The sequence below is a fragment of the Delphinus delphis genome, chromosome 7 (assembly GCF_949987515.2).
Source record: "Delphinus delphis chromosome 7, mDelDel1.2, whole genome shotgun sequence".
Lineage (NCBI taxonomy): Eukaryota > Metazoa > Chordata > Mammalia > Artiodactyla > Delphinidae > Delphinus > Delphinus delphis.
The window spans coordinates 302,653-314,794 of record NC_082689.1 but is presented as its reverse complement, the minus strand read 5'-3'; the positions used below and the strand labels follow the sequence as shown (position 1 = coordinate 314,794).

Here is a 12,142-nt window from a genome sequence, read left to right as displayed (position 1 = left end):
TCCCTGCCGCCCAGGTGCGCTCCGAGAGCGTCGAGCGTCGGGGGCAAGCTGGCCAGATGGCTCAGGTGGCTGGTATGGGAGAGAGTGGCCGCAGCTGACCCCTGTGACACCCCATGCCGACAGGCATCTCCTGGCAAACCCTCCCCCCTGGCCTCCCCTCGGGGGGCTGCAGCCCTGGGGGGGGGGGCTCCTGTCAGCCCAGGGCCTCCAGGCACCCAGCACTCTGCTCGCTGCTGACCCTGTCCCCGTGAGGCATGTGGCACTCACACTGGGGGCCCTGAGGCTCTGTTCTGGGGGACTCAGCTCTCCTCTGAGGACCAGGGCTGGACGAGGCTGGGCTGGAGGGTGGGGGTGTGCTCTGAGCTGGGAGGTGTTGTCCGACCCTGGGGGGGGGTCTCCTCACTACCCCTCACCTCAGTTCCATCTGCGAGAGCTCAGACTGTGTCCACAAAGGGCGATGCAGGTCCTTCCTCACCCGCCCACCTCCCTCCCTCACCCTCTGTCCCTCCCCCTTCTCCCCCTTCCTTTCCTCTCCCCGCTTCCCTTCCTCTCCCCCTTTCCCTTCCTCTCCCCCCTTGCCTTCCTCTCCCCCTTCCCTTCCTCTCCTCCCCATTCCCTTCCTCTCCCCCCATTCCTTTCCTCTCCCCCTCCCCTTCCTCTCCCCCCATTCTCTTCCTCTCCCCCCTTCCCTTCCTCTCCCCTCTTCCCTTCCTCTCCCCCCTTCCCTTCCTCTCCCCCCTTCCCTTCCTCTCCTCCCCATTCCCTTCCTCTCCCCCCATTCTCTTCCTCTCCCCCCTTCCCTTCCTCTCCCCTTCCCTTCCTCTCCCCCCCCATTCTCTTCCTCTCCCCCTTCCCTTCCTCTCCTCCCCATTCCCTTCCTCTCCCCCCTTCCTTTCCTCTCCCTCTTCCCTTCTTCTCCCCCTTCCCTTCCTCTCCCCCATTCTCTTCCTCTCCCCCCTTCCCTTCCTCTCCCCCCCATTCTCTTCCTCTCCCCCCTTCCCTTCCTCTCCTCCCCATTCCCTTCCTCTCCCCCCATTCTCTTCCTCTCCCCCCTTCCCTTCTTCTCCCCCCTTCCCTTCCTCTCTCCCCATTCCCTTCCTCTCCCCTCTTCTCTTCCTCTCACCCCCATTCCCTTCCTCTCTCCCCATTCCCTTCCTCCCCCCTTCCCTTCCTCTCCCCACTTCCCTTCCTCTCCCTCCTTCCCTTCCTCTCCCCCCATTCTCTTCCTCTCCCCCCTTCCCTTCCTCCCCCCTTCCCTTCTTCTCCCCCCTTCCCTTCCTCTCTCCCCATTCCCTTCCTCTCCCCCCATTCTCTTCCTCTCCCCCCATTCCCTTCCTCTCCCCCCATTCCCTTCCTCTCCCCCCCTTCCCTTCCTCTCCCCTCCTGATTTTCCCCTCCCTCCAGCCTCTTAACCCCTGCCCCGCTGACACCCCTGGGACTGTGGGCTGGCGGGGGGGACCCAGACTCAGGAGGCTGAAAGGGGCCCAGAGACTGTGGAGGTGGGGAGGGGGTGCACATGGCCTGGGGTCGGCAGGACCAGCAGAGCAACTGGGTCAGAGCCAGGGAGGGACGCAGGCAAGTGAGGGATGGGGTAGGAGCCCCAGAGCCTCCGGGGTGCTGGCCCCCCAAAGTCAGCTCCCCCGTGCTTATCAGCTCACTCTCCCCCAAACACCCCCATCCAAACACATGCTGTCACACCACACACACACCGTTCCCCCCACACACACACCGTCCCCCACACACACACTGTCCCCCCCCACACACACTGTGCCCACCACACACACCGTGCCCACCCCACACACTGTGCCCACCTGTCCCCCTCCCTCACCATCCTTCATTAGGGACAGAATAGGCTTCCTGGATGGAGGGAAGAGGGAAGGTCAGGGCTCCATCTGTCTCCTTTCTGTGTCCCCTGATGTTTGGCCCTGTCCTCTCTGTCCTGCGTCCTTATTTCACCCCTTCAGGTTTGGGAGATTCCAGCCGGGGTCCCAGCCAGGGCCTCCGTTCCCCTGGTCCCACCTATTACCCTCTCACATGACCAGGCGCTGGACGGGGTTCATCAGAGCCAACAGGGGACCCCCAGTTCAGTGGGCTTTCCAGTGACGACAGCTGTGTGTCGTTGTCATTGAGGTGATTGCGGGTGTGATCCCAGTTGTGAGGATAACAGAGCTGGCTCTGCACGTGGGGCCGAGTCTCTCTCTGTGATAACATTTTGCACAACTGCCATCTGCTATTACAACCAGGATGCTGCCATGGGTACGGCCCAGCAGAGGAGTGCAGAGGGCCTTGTTTTAGTTCACTGACTTGTGTGTGTTTAGTGCTGTACGATGTAGCCATGTGACAGCCCTGGCATCCAGCCCTCTGAGATGATGCCAAGGTCCGTCACCACGGGACACCCTGTGCCTCTCTGAGCCACACCCATCTCCCTTCCGCTCTCACCCTGCATCCACCGGTCCATCCTCCAGCATATACTTTTGTCTCCACAAAGCACACAGTGGGATGGCCCGGCAGTGGCCCGCGGGGTGGGTCTCTCATGCCGCACGATCCCATGGACAGTGGTCCACGCATGCGTTTGTCTCCACTGGGATCGTCGCTGTGCCCGCATGTGCTCCGTGGCAGGTGGCACACTTGGCTCTTCTCCGCTGAGGTGCACTGGGTGGATCTAGTTTGGGGTGGTCCCGCTGGGAGGATCCCATGTGCAGGGCCTGGGTGAGCAGCAGCTTTGGTCCTGGGATCCGTGGGTGGCTGGGTGCAAGGTGCCGCGGGGTGTGTGTTCTGTGTCTGTGGGGCACCCCACCTCTACCCAGTCCATCAGGCTGCCGGCTGCTTCCTGCCCGACCAACTGCAGAAGCCCAGGAACCAGCAGTGAAGGAAGCCGACGGCCCAGAAGGTTCTCAGCAAAGCGGGCACTGAGGACGCAGGGTCTAGCTCTTAGTAGCCTGGGGAAATTTCCCTACTCGGGCCACCCACCCTTCTACCTTGAGAAGAGGGGCCCGAGAGTTTCCAGGTGTGCCGGCCGAGGTGACACGCACAGCCGGACAGGAGCGGAGGGAGAGTGGGGGAGAGGGGGCTCCCGTGCTCCTGAGGCACCACCAGAGCCGGAGGGACGTTTCCATTCACAGGAGAAACACAGCAAGTGGGAGGATCATCCTGAAACTGCTTCCGAGGGGCTGGAGGGTGGTGGTGTCAGTGACCTCTGACCCAGACTGGGAGAAGCACAGTGGAAATGATGCCCCACAGCCCGGGAGGGCGGTGGATTCACAGCTAGTCTGAGGTTGGAACAGGAAATGGTTAATAGTGATTGCAAATACAAACTTTCTGCTCTATCCTGTTTCTGAAGCATTTCCCAGAAGTTAAAAAAGAGCGCCTAATTTATCTGCCCAATTTAACAATCAAATTAAAAAATAGGGACAAAATATTTTCACCATTTATTGTACACAAGAATAATAGTTGGCTTGTTTGTTAAGGTGGTGGGTTCCCAGATTTCTTACCCCCTCATTTCTAAACTTTCTAGAATGCTGTTGGGAGTTTAAATGCAAATTTATATTTTAAATTTCCAAAAGTGTGTGTTTGGGTGTATGTGTTCATGTGTATGTGTGTGTGTAGGTTTGTAGGCGTGTGTGTGTATTCATGTGCAGGTATGTGTATGGTGTGTGTTCATGCCTGTGTAGGTGTTCATGTGTTTTGTGTGTGGTGTGTGTTCACCGGTACCTGTTCCCGTGTGTGCGTGTGCTTATACATGGGTTGGTATTTGTATATGTGTATATGTGTGTGGTGTGTTTGTGTGTGCATAGGTATGTGTGTGTGTTCATGTGTGTGTAGTACACGTGTGTGAACACTTCCCTGGCCTATCCCACTGGGTGTCATTCACGCTTCTTGCTGGCTGGTCGCCCAGGCAGCTGAGGTGCTGCCCCGCGGGCTCCAGTGCCAGACTGACCCGGGTGGACGTGCAGCCACCCCCGTGGGCATGCAAGAGCTGCTGCCCTCTGGGCAGGCTGTCCTCAACTTGGAGGGCCGGGTCCCCTCTGCCCAGCCTGTGCCGGCTCACCCCGAAGGTGCCCCCTCGCCTGCGTCCCTTGTCCGTCCCCTCTGTTGCCCGATGCCACGGCTCCTTCCGGGACCTGGCGGAGGTGCCGGCCCCTCGCTCGGCAGCAGCTGGGCTGGATGCTGGAACTTGGGATGGCGGGAAGCGCCTTTAGGAACAGAACCGGCTGGGTGGGGGCTGCTGTCCCGGCTGCTGGCCAGGACCCCCTCCTGCTGCCTGCAGGCCCCGGACACACACCTCGACGGCATGCTTGGGCTCGGGCCTCCCGGGGGGCCACACGGCCTGGGGTTCAGGGAGTGGCCCATGTTCCTGAAGCTGCACCCCCTCTGCTGAGGTCTGGGGGGCTGAGGTGAGCCCAGCACGAGCTGAGCACCACGCTTCTGCCCAAGTCTCTCTTCTTGTCTGTCTGTCTGCCTGTCTGTCTCAACCTCTCCTGTCCAGACACACAAGGTGGGGCCCTGTTGACAGAGCAAAGCCAATCAGCCGGCTGGCCTCGTGCTGGACCCAGCGACCCCTTGACCCTGACCTGGCTGCCAGCTTTGAGGCCTCCCTGCTGTGCGGTCCTGCCTCTGCCACCCTCCCCCTCCCCACCCCCGGTCCAAATGGGGCAGTTCCCTCGTCCAGGGTCGCAGTGAGGGGCTTCAGGGGAGCCAGCCAGGCGAAGAGGGTGACAGACACTCCTGCAGGAGACTGTCCTCGTGTCTCACCTGGGCTGCGGAAGGTCTGCTTTCACATGCTCCACCTGGAAGCCCCCAGTGTGAGGGCTGCCCCTGCCCTCCGATCAGGGCAGTGAGTGTGAGGGGGGAGGCCAGAGAGTGTCCATGGGGAGAGGGGCCTCGGCGTCTCCCTCAGGGGTGTGATCGTATAGAAATGGTACCTGGTTTCCTGACACCGTTCTCCACCCATACCCCACCCCGGACTGGGGTCATCAGTGCCCCAGGGAGGCTGTCATAGGTTAGAAGGTGGAGGGCAGCGTAGAGGCAGAGGGCGTGGCTACGAGCCTTGTTCATAGAGCCTGTCCTTAGCGGTGCCAGCGTCCTCGCACCGGCTCCGAGGAAGGGCTTCTCCCACCCCATCTACGGGCTGCACAGTCACACAGCCGGACCCGTGGTTCCAGGACACGCCGCACAACCCAGGAATCACGTACGGAGTGGTGTGTGCGTTTTGCTTCGCCCATCGTTTCTCTGGTCAAAAGGAAAAGGAGGGGATATTTATGCCTGAAGAATTTGTTAGCTGACCCTGTAAGTAGTTTTTGCAGGGGGCTTGGCTCGTGGGTTTGGGGAGCACATAAATGGGCAGATGGATAGAGGTACGTGGAGGCTGACTTCCCCGGGGTCTGCACCTGGGCCTTTGGATCAGGCTCTGGGCCAGACTGAGGAGGTCCTGAGAAAGGTTGGAGGCGACAGGCTCCTTCCATTTTGAAAGGGTCCGTCTCATCACCCAAAGGTTATTTTCCAGGGCAGGGGGTGGTGAGTTATGATTCCAAGACTCTCCCCCAGAGTCAGAGACAGTTGGTGGTCTCGGAGCGGAGAGGCCTGCAGGGTGGCCTGGTGTACAGGGCTGTGGTCCAGTCTGGGCAGAGCGAGGGTGCCCACACCCAGCACGGTGTAGGCACAGCCAGGCCCGCTGTGCCTGGAGGCGCTACCAGAGAGGGAGAGCTCGGTGGGGGCTCCTTGGGCCAGGGCTACAGCCATCCCCTCAGCCCCCTGCACAGGCATGTGACAGGACAGCATGGGTGCCCACATACACACAATGGCCCTGGACTGACCAGCAAAATTCAGGACCTTAGAATTGCTATGATTGGCTGGGTGATAACCAAAAAACTCCCAGAAAATGGCTGCTAGAAGTTTATTTCTCTCTTGAAGAAGAACTCCAGAGGTAGGCGACCCTGAAGTGGTATCGTGACTCCAACTGCCCTCAAGGATTCAGGGTCTCAGCATGTGGTTTCCATCTGCAAGGTCACCTCATGGTCTAAGGTGGCTGCAGGAGTGCCAGCCATCACCTCTGCACTGATGAACAGAGAAGGTGGAAGTGGAATGGGAAAAGCTGGACTTCCCCTGGTTACCTGGTCCCATATTACAGAACCTTCCCCAAAGCACATTCCAATAATTTCCTGTTCTATCTCATTGTCACACTTAGCTGCAAGGAAGAAAGATGTCATCCAGTTGAAAGAGAGCCAAAAGGAAGTTTGAGAAATGAACAAGTCACTTGACAGGATCAGCTGTAGTCTGGACACAGACGAGGAGAGAATCAAGGAACTGGGAGAAAAATGAGAAGAAACTGCTCAGCATGCAGGGTACAGAGGCAGAGTCACGAGACAGGTGGATATAGGGAGGAGGCCCACAGGGAGGTGAACAGGCCATGGGCAGAGCATTCACTGGGGGCGAAGGCTGTGCTAAGTCTGCGCCTTGGAATTTCTAGGTGGGTCTGGGCATGAACAGGCTGCAGGAAAGGTCCGCAAGGCCCGCTCCCAGCAGGGGTGGATGCAGCGATTCTTAAACCTGGAGCCGGCTGCCCGGCAGGTGCCGTAGCCCTCGGCAGGGGACACAGAGCAGGCAGCTCGCTGCTGTGGGCACTGCCGCTTGCCCAGAGGCCCAGGGGCAGGGTCCACGACCCTCATTCCGGGCGGGGTGCTCCGGATGAGGCCCGCTCTGGCCTGGGAGCTGCCGAACGGCCTGGAGGAGCATCCTTTCCCGCCAGCCGTGGCGCTGGGGGACTTGCTGGCTGCTGAGCACCGTCCCGACAGTCCATGTCCCTGTTTCACTTGGTCAGAGCTTTTCCTCTCGTCAACATGAGCCGCCGATTCACAGCCTTGGACCCACGGAGAAACCCGCTTCCGTGGCACTGGGCCGGCCAGCTCCTCGGCGGAGCCACGCTGCCCAGTGGACAGGGCGCTGGGTGCCGCCTCCCCTGGGAGCTCGCTTGAGCCCTCCCCCCACCGCCCCGGGCTCAGGCCCCTCCCGGCTCTGCTCAACCCTCCAGCCTCGGCTGGCTCTTTCCTCGAGCCATGTCGCCCTCGCACCTTCACCAAGTACTGGACACACGGGGCGGGGGGGTGGGGGGCGAAGCTGGCCCACAGACAGCGCAGTAGCCAGACGCATGCGCACAAGACGCGGGGGCGGAGCTTCCTCTCAGGGGAGGCGCAAAGCCCCCAAACAGGCTGCGTCTCGGGTGGAGCGGCCAGGGCTCCCAGCGCCGGTGCCCCTGCAGGGAGGGGATTGCTGGCGGCGGGTATGGGGCACGCAGACAGCTTTGGGGGCCGGCTCCTTCAGGTCCTGAGCTAAGACTTCAGAGTAATTTGTGAAGCTGTGCATTACCTTTAAGGCATTTTTACGTAAATGTACATTTCTAGCCAATAAAAAGTATGAAGAAAGGAAAAGACTTGGGAGGGACTTCCCTGGCGCTCCAGTGGTTAGGACTCCACGCTTCCACTGCAGGGGACGCGGGTTCCATCCGTGCTCGGGGAACTAAGACCCCGTAAGCTGCGTGCGTGGCGCAGCTGAACAAACACCAAAAAAAAAAAATAAATAAATAAAAGAAAGAAAAAGAAAAGTCATGGGAAAATTTGCAACGATACATGTTCAGTAAAGTTCCTTAAGCTTTGTTTGTAATGGCAAAGACTTAGCACCGTGGTCAAGGACAGAGGCCGGGCAGGTAGATCATGCCCCAGCCACAGACTGGGAAATATCAGATATTTAGAAGAATGGGCATCACCGTCCATGCTACGCTGTGGGTAAAAGAAGCAGGCCTTAGGATAATAGGTTCAGTAAGATTTCCTATTTGTGAAAAATAATTATGGAAATGTATATGTGCATAGGCACCGAAAATACGTGGATGTCAGCACCACAATGATGACTATGGGCGATTTTTATCATATTGTAGTTTGTCCTTTTTATGTTTCTGATTTTTCCTAAAATGAAAATCCACTGCTTGCGTAATAAAAAATACGCAAAAGGGTCAGAAAAAAAGGTCTATTTCTCATTTCTCTGAGACAAATCCGGTTGCTATGGAGACGAGACGGTTGTCATGGCGGCAATTGGTCGGTGCCGGAGGCGGGTGGGCGCTCGCTAGGAACCGCAGCCAGCGCAGCCCTCAGACCGCACTGGGGAGCCCAGCGCCAGCATGGACGGCGTGGATGTGTGGGCCACCACCTTGGCCCAGCTGATGGCCAAGAGGAAGCCCCAGGACACCTGGGAGCTGGTCCCCGAGGAGAACCTGGCCTCAGGGCACCTGGACAGCAGCGGTTTCCAGTACCGGCTGCGGGGGCTCTCGAGGTGCGGCTGAGGGGGGGGGGTCTCCTGTGGGGTCCTGGGAGGGAGGGGCCGAGGCTACTTAACCACTGGCTAGGCTGGGTGTGGCCTGGCCGGTGAGGAAGGCGGCGGGGGGTCCGTGTGTCTGCCTGGCCTTGGCACCCAACAGGTGGGCGGGTGGGTCGGGTGTTGCTCCTCCCTTCCGGGAAGTGGGGGTGTTGGGGGAGCAGTCTGTTCATTGCCTCTCAGCACAGGCCAGCTGAGGCCCTGCCAGGCCAGTTGGGGCCCTGCCAAGGGGCAGCTGGCGTGGTGATGCTGCCCCTGCGTGGAGGACTTTGCTTGTTCACTGCAGCATCTCCTCGTTTCTGTGGCAGCGCTGACAGCGGGAGCAGGGTGTGGGCAGGCACCCGGTCACCACTCGGCCCTGCACTGCAGGGAGGCCTGAGGGGATTGAAGAAGGGGGTACGGGCCCCAGAGGAAGGAGGATGTCCCCGGCCTGGGCTGTGGCCGAGTGCGGGCCGCGTCACGAGCCCCCGGGACCATGGGTCACCACGTGAGCCTCGCTCTTCCTCGTGATGCCAGCTGCCGTCAGAGCAGCCAGGACGGGCCAGACCTGCAGGGGCCCTGCCCAGCCAGGCAGCCTGGTCCCCCAGGGGCCAGCTGGGAGGGGGCTGAGGGGAGAGGGGGCCTCGCAGACCAGTCCTGCCCCAGTTCCCCAGCGTCCGAAATCCCTGGAGTCAGGTGTGCGCTGGGATGCCGGCTTTCCCAGGTGTCAGGAAGTAACAGCCTTCGGCGCATCTGAGGGGCCCCTTCCAACCCGGTACTCTGTGGGTACCCGGGCCCCACAGAGGAGCCGCTCTACACAGGTGGGACGAGGACCCTGAGTACATCTTGGTTTTCTGTTTTCACGGACAGAAATGCCAGCTGGTGGGATGGTCACTAGGGCAGACCCACCTCTCCACGTGCAGCCACTGGCCACGTGTAGCCATGACGCGCTCATTAATTAACAAAGGAGGAAGTTCAGTCCCCAGGGCACCATCCGTGTCTAGGTGCTCCCCAGCCACGTGTGCTGGAGGCTGCATGCGGGGGCGCAGTGGGGACAAGCCCACCATCAGGGGAAGTTCCGGTGAGGGTCAGAGGGTCACTCACCTGTGACCTGACAGTCTGGAAACAGAAGGACACAGGGCCTTCAGCCTCCGGAGCGGCACCCTCACCGCTCTCCTCACGCTCCTCTGCCCGCCCCCAGCCTCCCCATCGCCTCTCTCCCGTGGGGTGGGCTCCCCAGGTCCTTTCTGCAGCCCCCCGCCCCCTCACTGGGCATCACAGAAGCTCTTCCTTTCCTCACTGTCCTGGTGGCGTCTCCTCGAGCAGCTGAGACCCAGGTCAGCAGGCGACAGACCGGCAGCAGCAGGCGCAGAGGCGGCCCTGCGCGTGCAGTCGCGGCTTTGCCGCTGAGAGCGTCTTGGTGCCGAATGGATGAAAGGCGCCGGCTTTGGCTTTTCAGGTTGTGGGTGCAGCGAGGGATGTGCACACACGGGCTGGGGTCATGAATTCCGCTGGGCCCGGGGGAGGGCCACCCCGGCCCCGCTCACCCCCTCTCTCCGCCCCAGGCTCCAGTGTGGCCGCTGCCAGTGGGGCTGGTCCTCGGCCCACGTGCACATCCTCTTCCACCTGTAGTGGGACGAGGATGCCCAGCAGGGGCTGGTGAAGGTGCGCATCTGGGCCCAGCGGTGCCGGCTGTGCCCGCGGGTGGGGCCGCCTGCCACATCAGCCTGCTCAGCGTGCGGCTCTTCCTCAACAAGCTGGTGCAGTTCATCGCGCAGAAGTGCTACGGGGAGGGCCCAGGCTCCGACCAGTGCCCCGAGATCTGCTTCGGCGAGCACTGCGACGCCTGCGACCTGGGGGTCTGCTTCTTCCAGAAGCCCCCGGACCCCGCCTGGGGGCCCGAGGTCAAGAGCCCCAGCACCAGCAAGGGCAGGTTCACCCTGTATGGTGGCAGCAACGTGGACGCCCCCACCGCCAGCCAACAGCTGCGCATGCTTGGCTGCAGGCTTATGGTGGACCGCTCCAGGGGCTACACCCCAACTCCACCACGGTCCCCCTCTCCGTGGCCAACTTCATCAAGAACCCCCTCTCCGAGAGCAGGGACTTCTTCGGCGAGAGGATGAGGAGATCGTCACTGTCCCCTTCTCCCTTGTGCGCGAGGACAAGGGGCCCGTGGCCGACCCCACCGGGCCGCTCACTGTTGGCAGGGGCTCCCCCTACCTGCCCACCAGCTCCAAGGCCACGTCCAAAGGCAAACGCTTCCCGGTGAACATCAAAGTCCCCGTGTTCCACGGCAAAGGCCTCGTCCTCAGCGGCACCAAGGAGATGACAGGCTTTATCTACAAAGGCCACGGCTGCATCTCCGACCCTGATGGAGATGAGATGCAGACGATGGCTGGGGCCCCGCGTTCAGCAGCAGCGGTGCCGTCACTGAAGTCACTGATGGAAACAGCCCGCGGCCAGTGACCTACATCATCGGCCTCAGGCACAACGGGCAGGGCTCCGTCACCTTCCCCTCTTCCTTGACCAATGTGGTCCTTGAAGGCGAGGACCCCTTTGACCTCATCTACGGCTCCCTCACCTTCCCTTTCATCTTCGCCACCAAGGGCAAAGGCGGGGCGTCCTCTGCTGGCGTCACTGAAGGCAAAGGGAAGGGGGATGGCGGCAGCGGCCCTGCCACCACTGGCCGTGAGCCCCTTCCGGGGACCAATGCCAGTGGCCCTGTCCCCATCAGCGAGGGCTCCGTCACTATCCCCTTCTCCGTCCTCAGTATCATTAAGAGCAAGGGCTCTAGCAGTGATGACAGTGGACCTGAAAGCAATGGCCTTGCCACCCCTGGCTTTTCCAAGAAGCAGAGGCAGCCGGGGCCCAGGGCGGGCAAGTCCGGCCCTGGGTGCTACTGGGAGGAGGACTTCTGCTGGGCCGTAGGCTTCCGCTTCGACCCCTACGAAGAAGTCTGGATCTGGGTCTCCATGACCGTCCTGGATCCTGCATCCTCTGGATAATGTACCTGTCCAAGTTCAGCCCTGACCACTCCCCGCGGGTGTGAAGTGTGGCGCCTCTCGTCGGTCCCTGCTTCACCCCCCAGCAGGGCCGCCCGGGCAGCCAGCGAGCCAAGTGACCTCCCTGTCCCCCCAGCAAGCCCCCGGCCGCCTTGGCCGCCCCCTGCTTCCGTGTTCTGTCTCCTGCCATGAGTTGTGGTGTCGTGGAAGCTCACGCCGTGATCGTCCCCTGAGCTGACTGTGTGTGTTCCAGGCGCTTTTCTGTACGTGTGTTACACTCCAATAAAATAAAAGTTAGGAAGCAGCAGCCACACGGCACTCGGGCTGAGCTGAAGGTGTGAGGTGGGAGGGCGAGGTGGGCACATGGACCGACTCCTGGGTCCCAGTCCCCGCGGGGTCTCCTTCCCTCGATGGCTCCTGGATCCCCGGACGGGACGCTCGGATCTGTTCAGCACAGGCTGTCAGGGCGGGGTGGGCGGTGGGGGGAGGAGGTCCTACACCACCCACTCTGCGAAGATGAAAGCCCCTTGAGGTGTGGTTGGCAAGCCTCTTCCCCCCCCGCCCCCCCAACACCAGGGTCCCAGTAGCTGAGGGGGTAGCTTCCCCACGGGAGGGGCAGGAGGCCAGCCAGCGCTTTACCGGATTCTGTTCACGGCTCCCCCGGAGCATTTATATCCACAGCGCTGTTTTGGTTTAAGAAACTCCATCTGTGCTGTAGGTCAGAAAACTGTTCTGTCACTTGTATGCACACCTTGGATTTCCATCTTAAAGGCCGTAGGTCCGGTTCTAAGGGGCAGGGG

The 12,142-nt window shown here is 60.9% G+C and overlaps 1 protein-coding gene across 1 annotated transcript; it reads left to right on the top strand.

Annotated features, from left to right (window-relative positions):
- The first annotated feature begins 8,126 nt into the window (after positions 1–8,126).
- On the top strand, positions 8,127–11,649 carry RTP5 (receptor transporter protein 5 (putative)). The gene is given in 7 exon segments (XM_060015432.1): positions 8,127–8,319; positions 9,906–10,039; positions 10,042–10,377; positions 10,380–10,459; positions 10,462–10,720; positions 10,723–11,327; positions 11,330–11,649. Coding segments are annotated over 7 exon segments (1,626 nt in total). The 5' UTR covers positions 8,127–8,167; the 3' UTR covers positions 11,390–11,649.
- Positions 11,650–12,142: the final 493 nt, after the last annotated feature.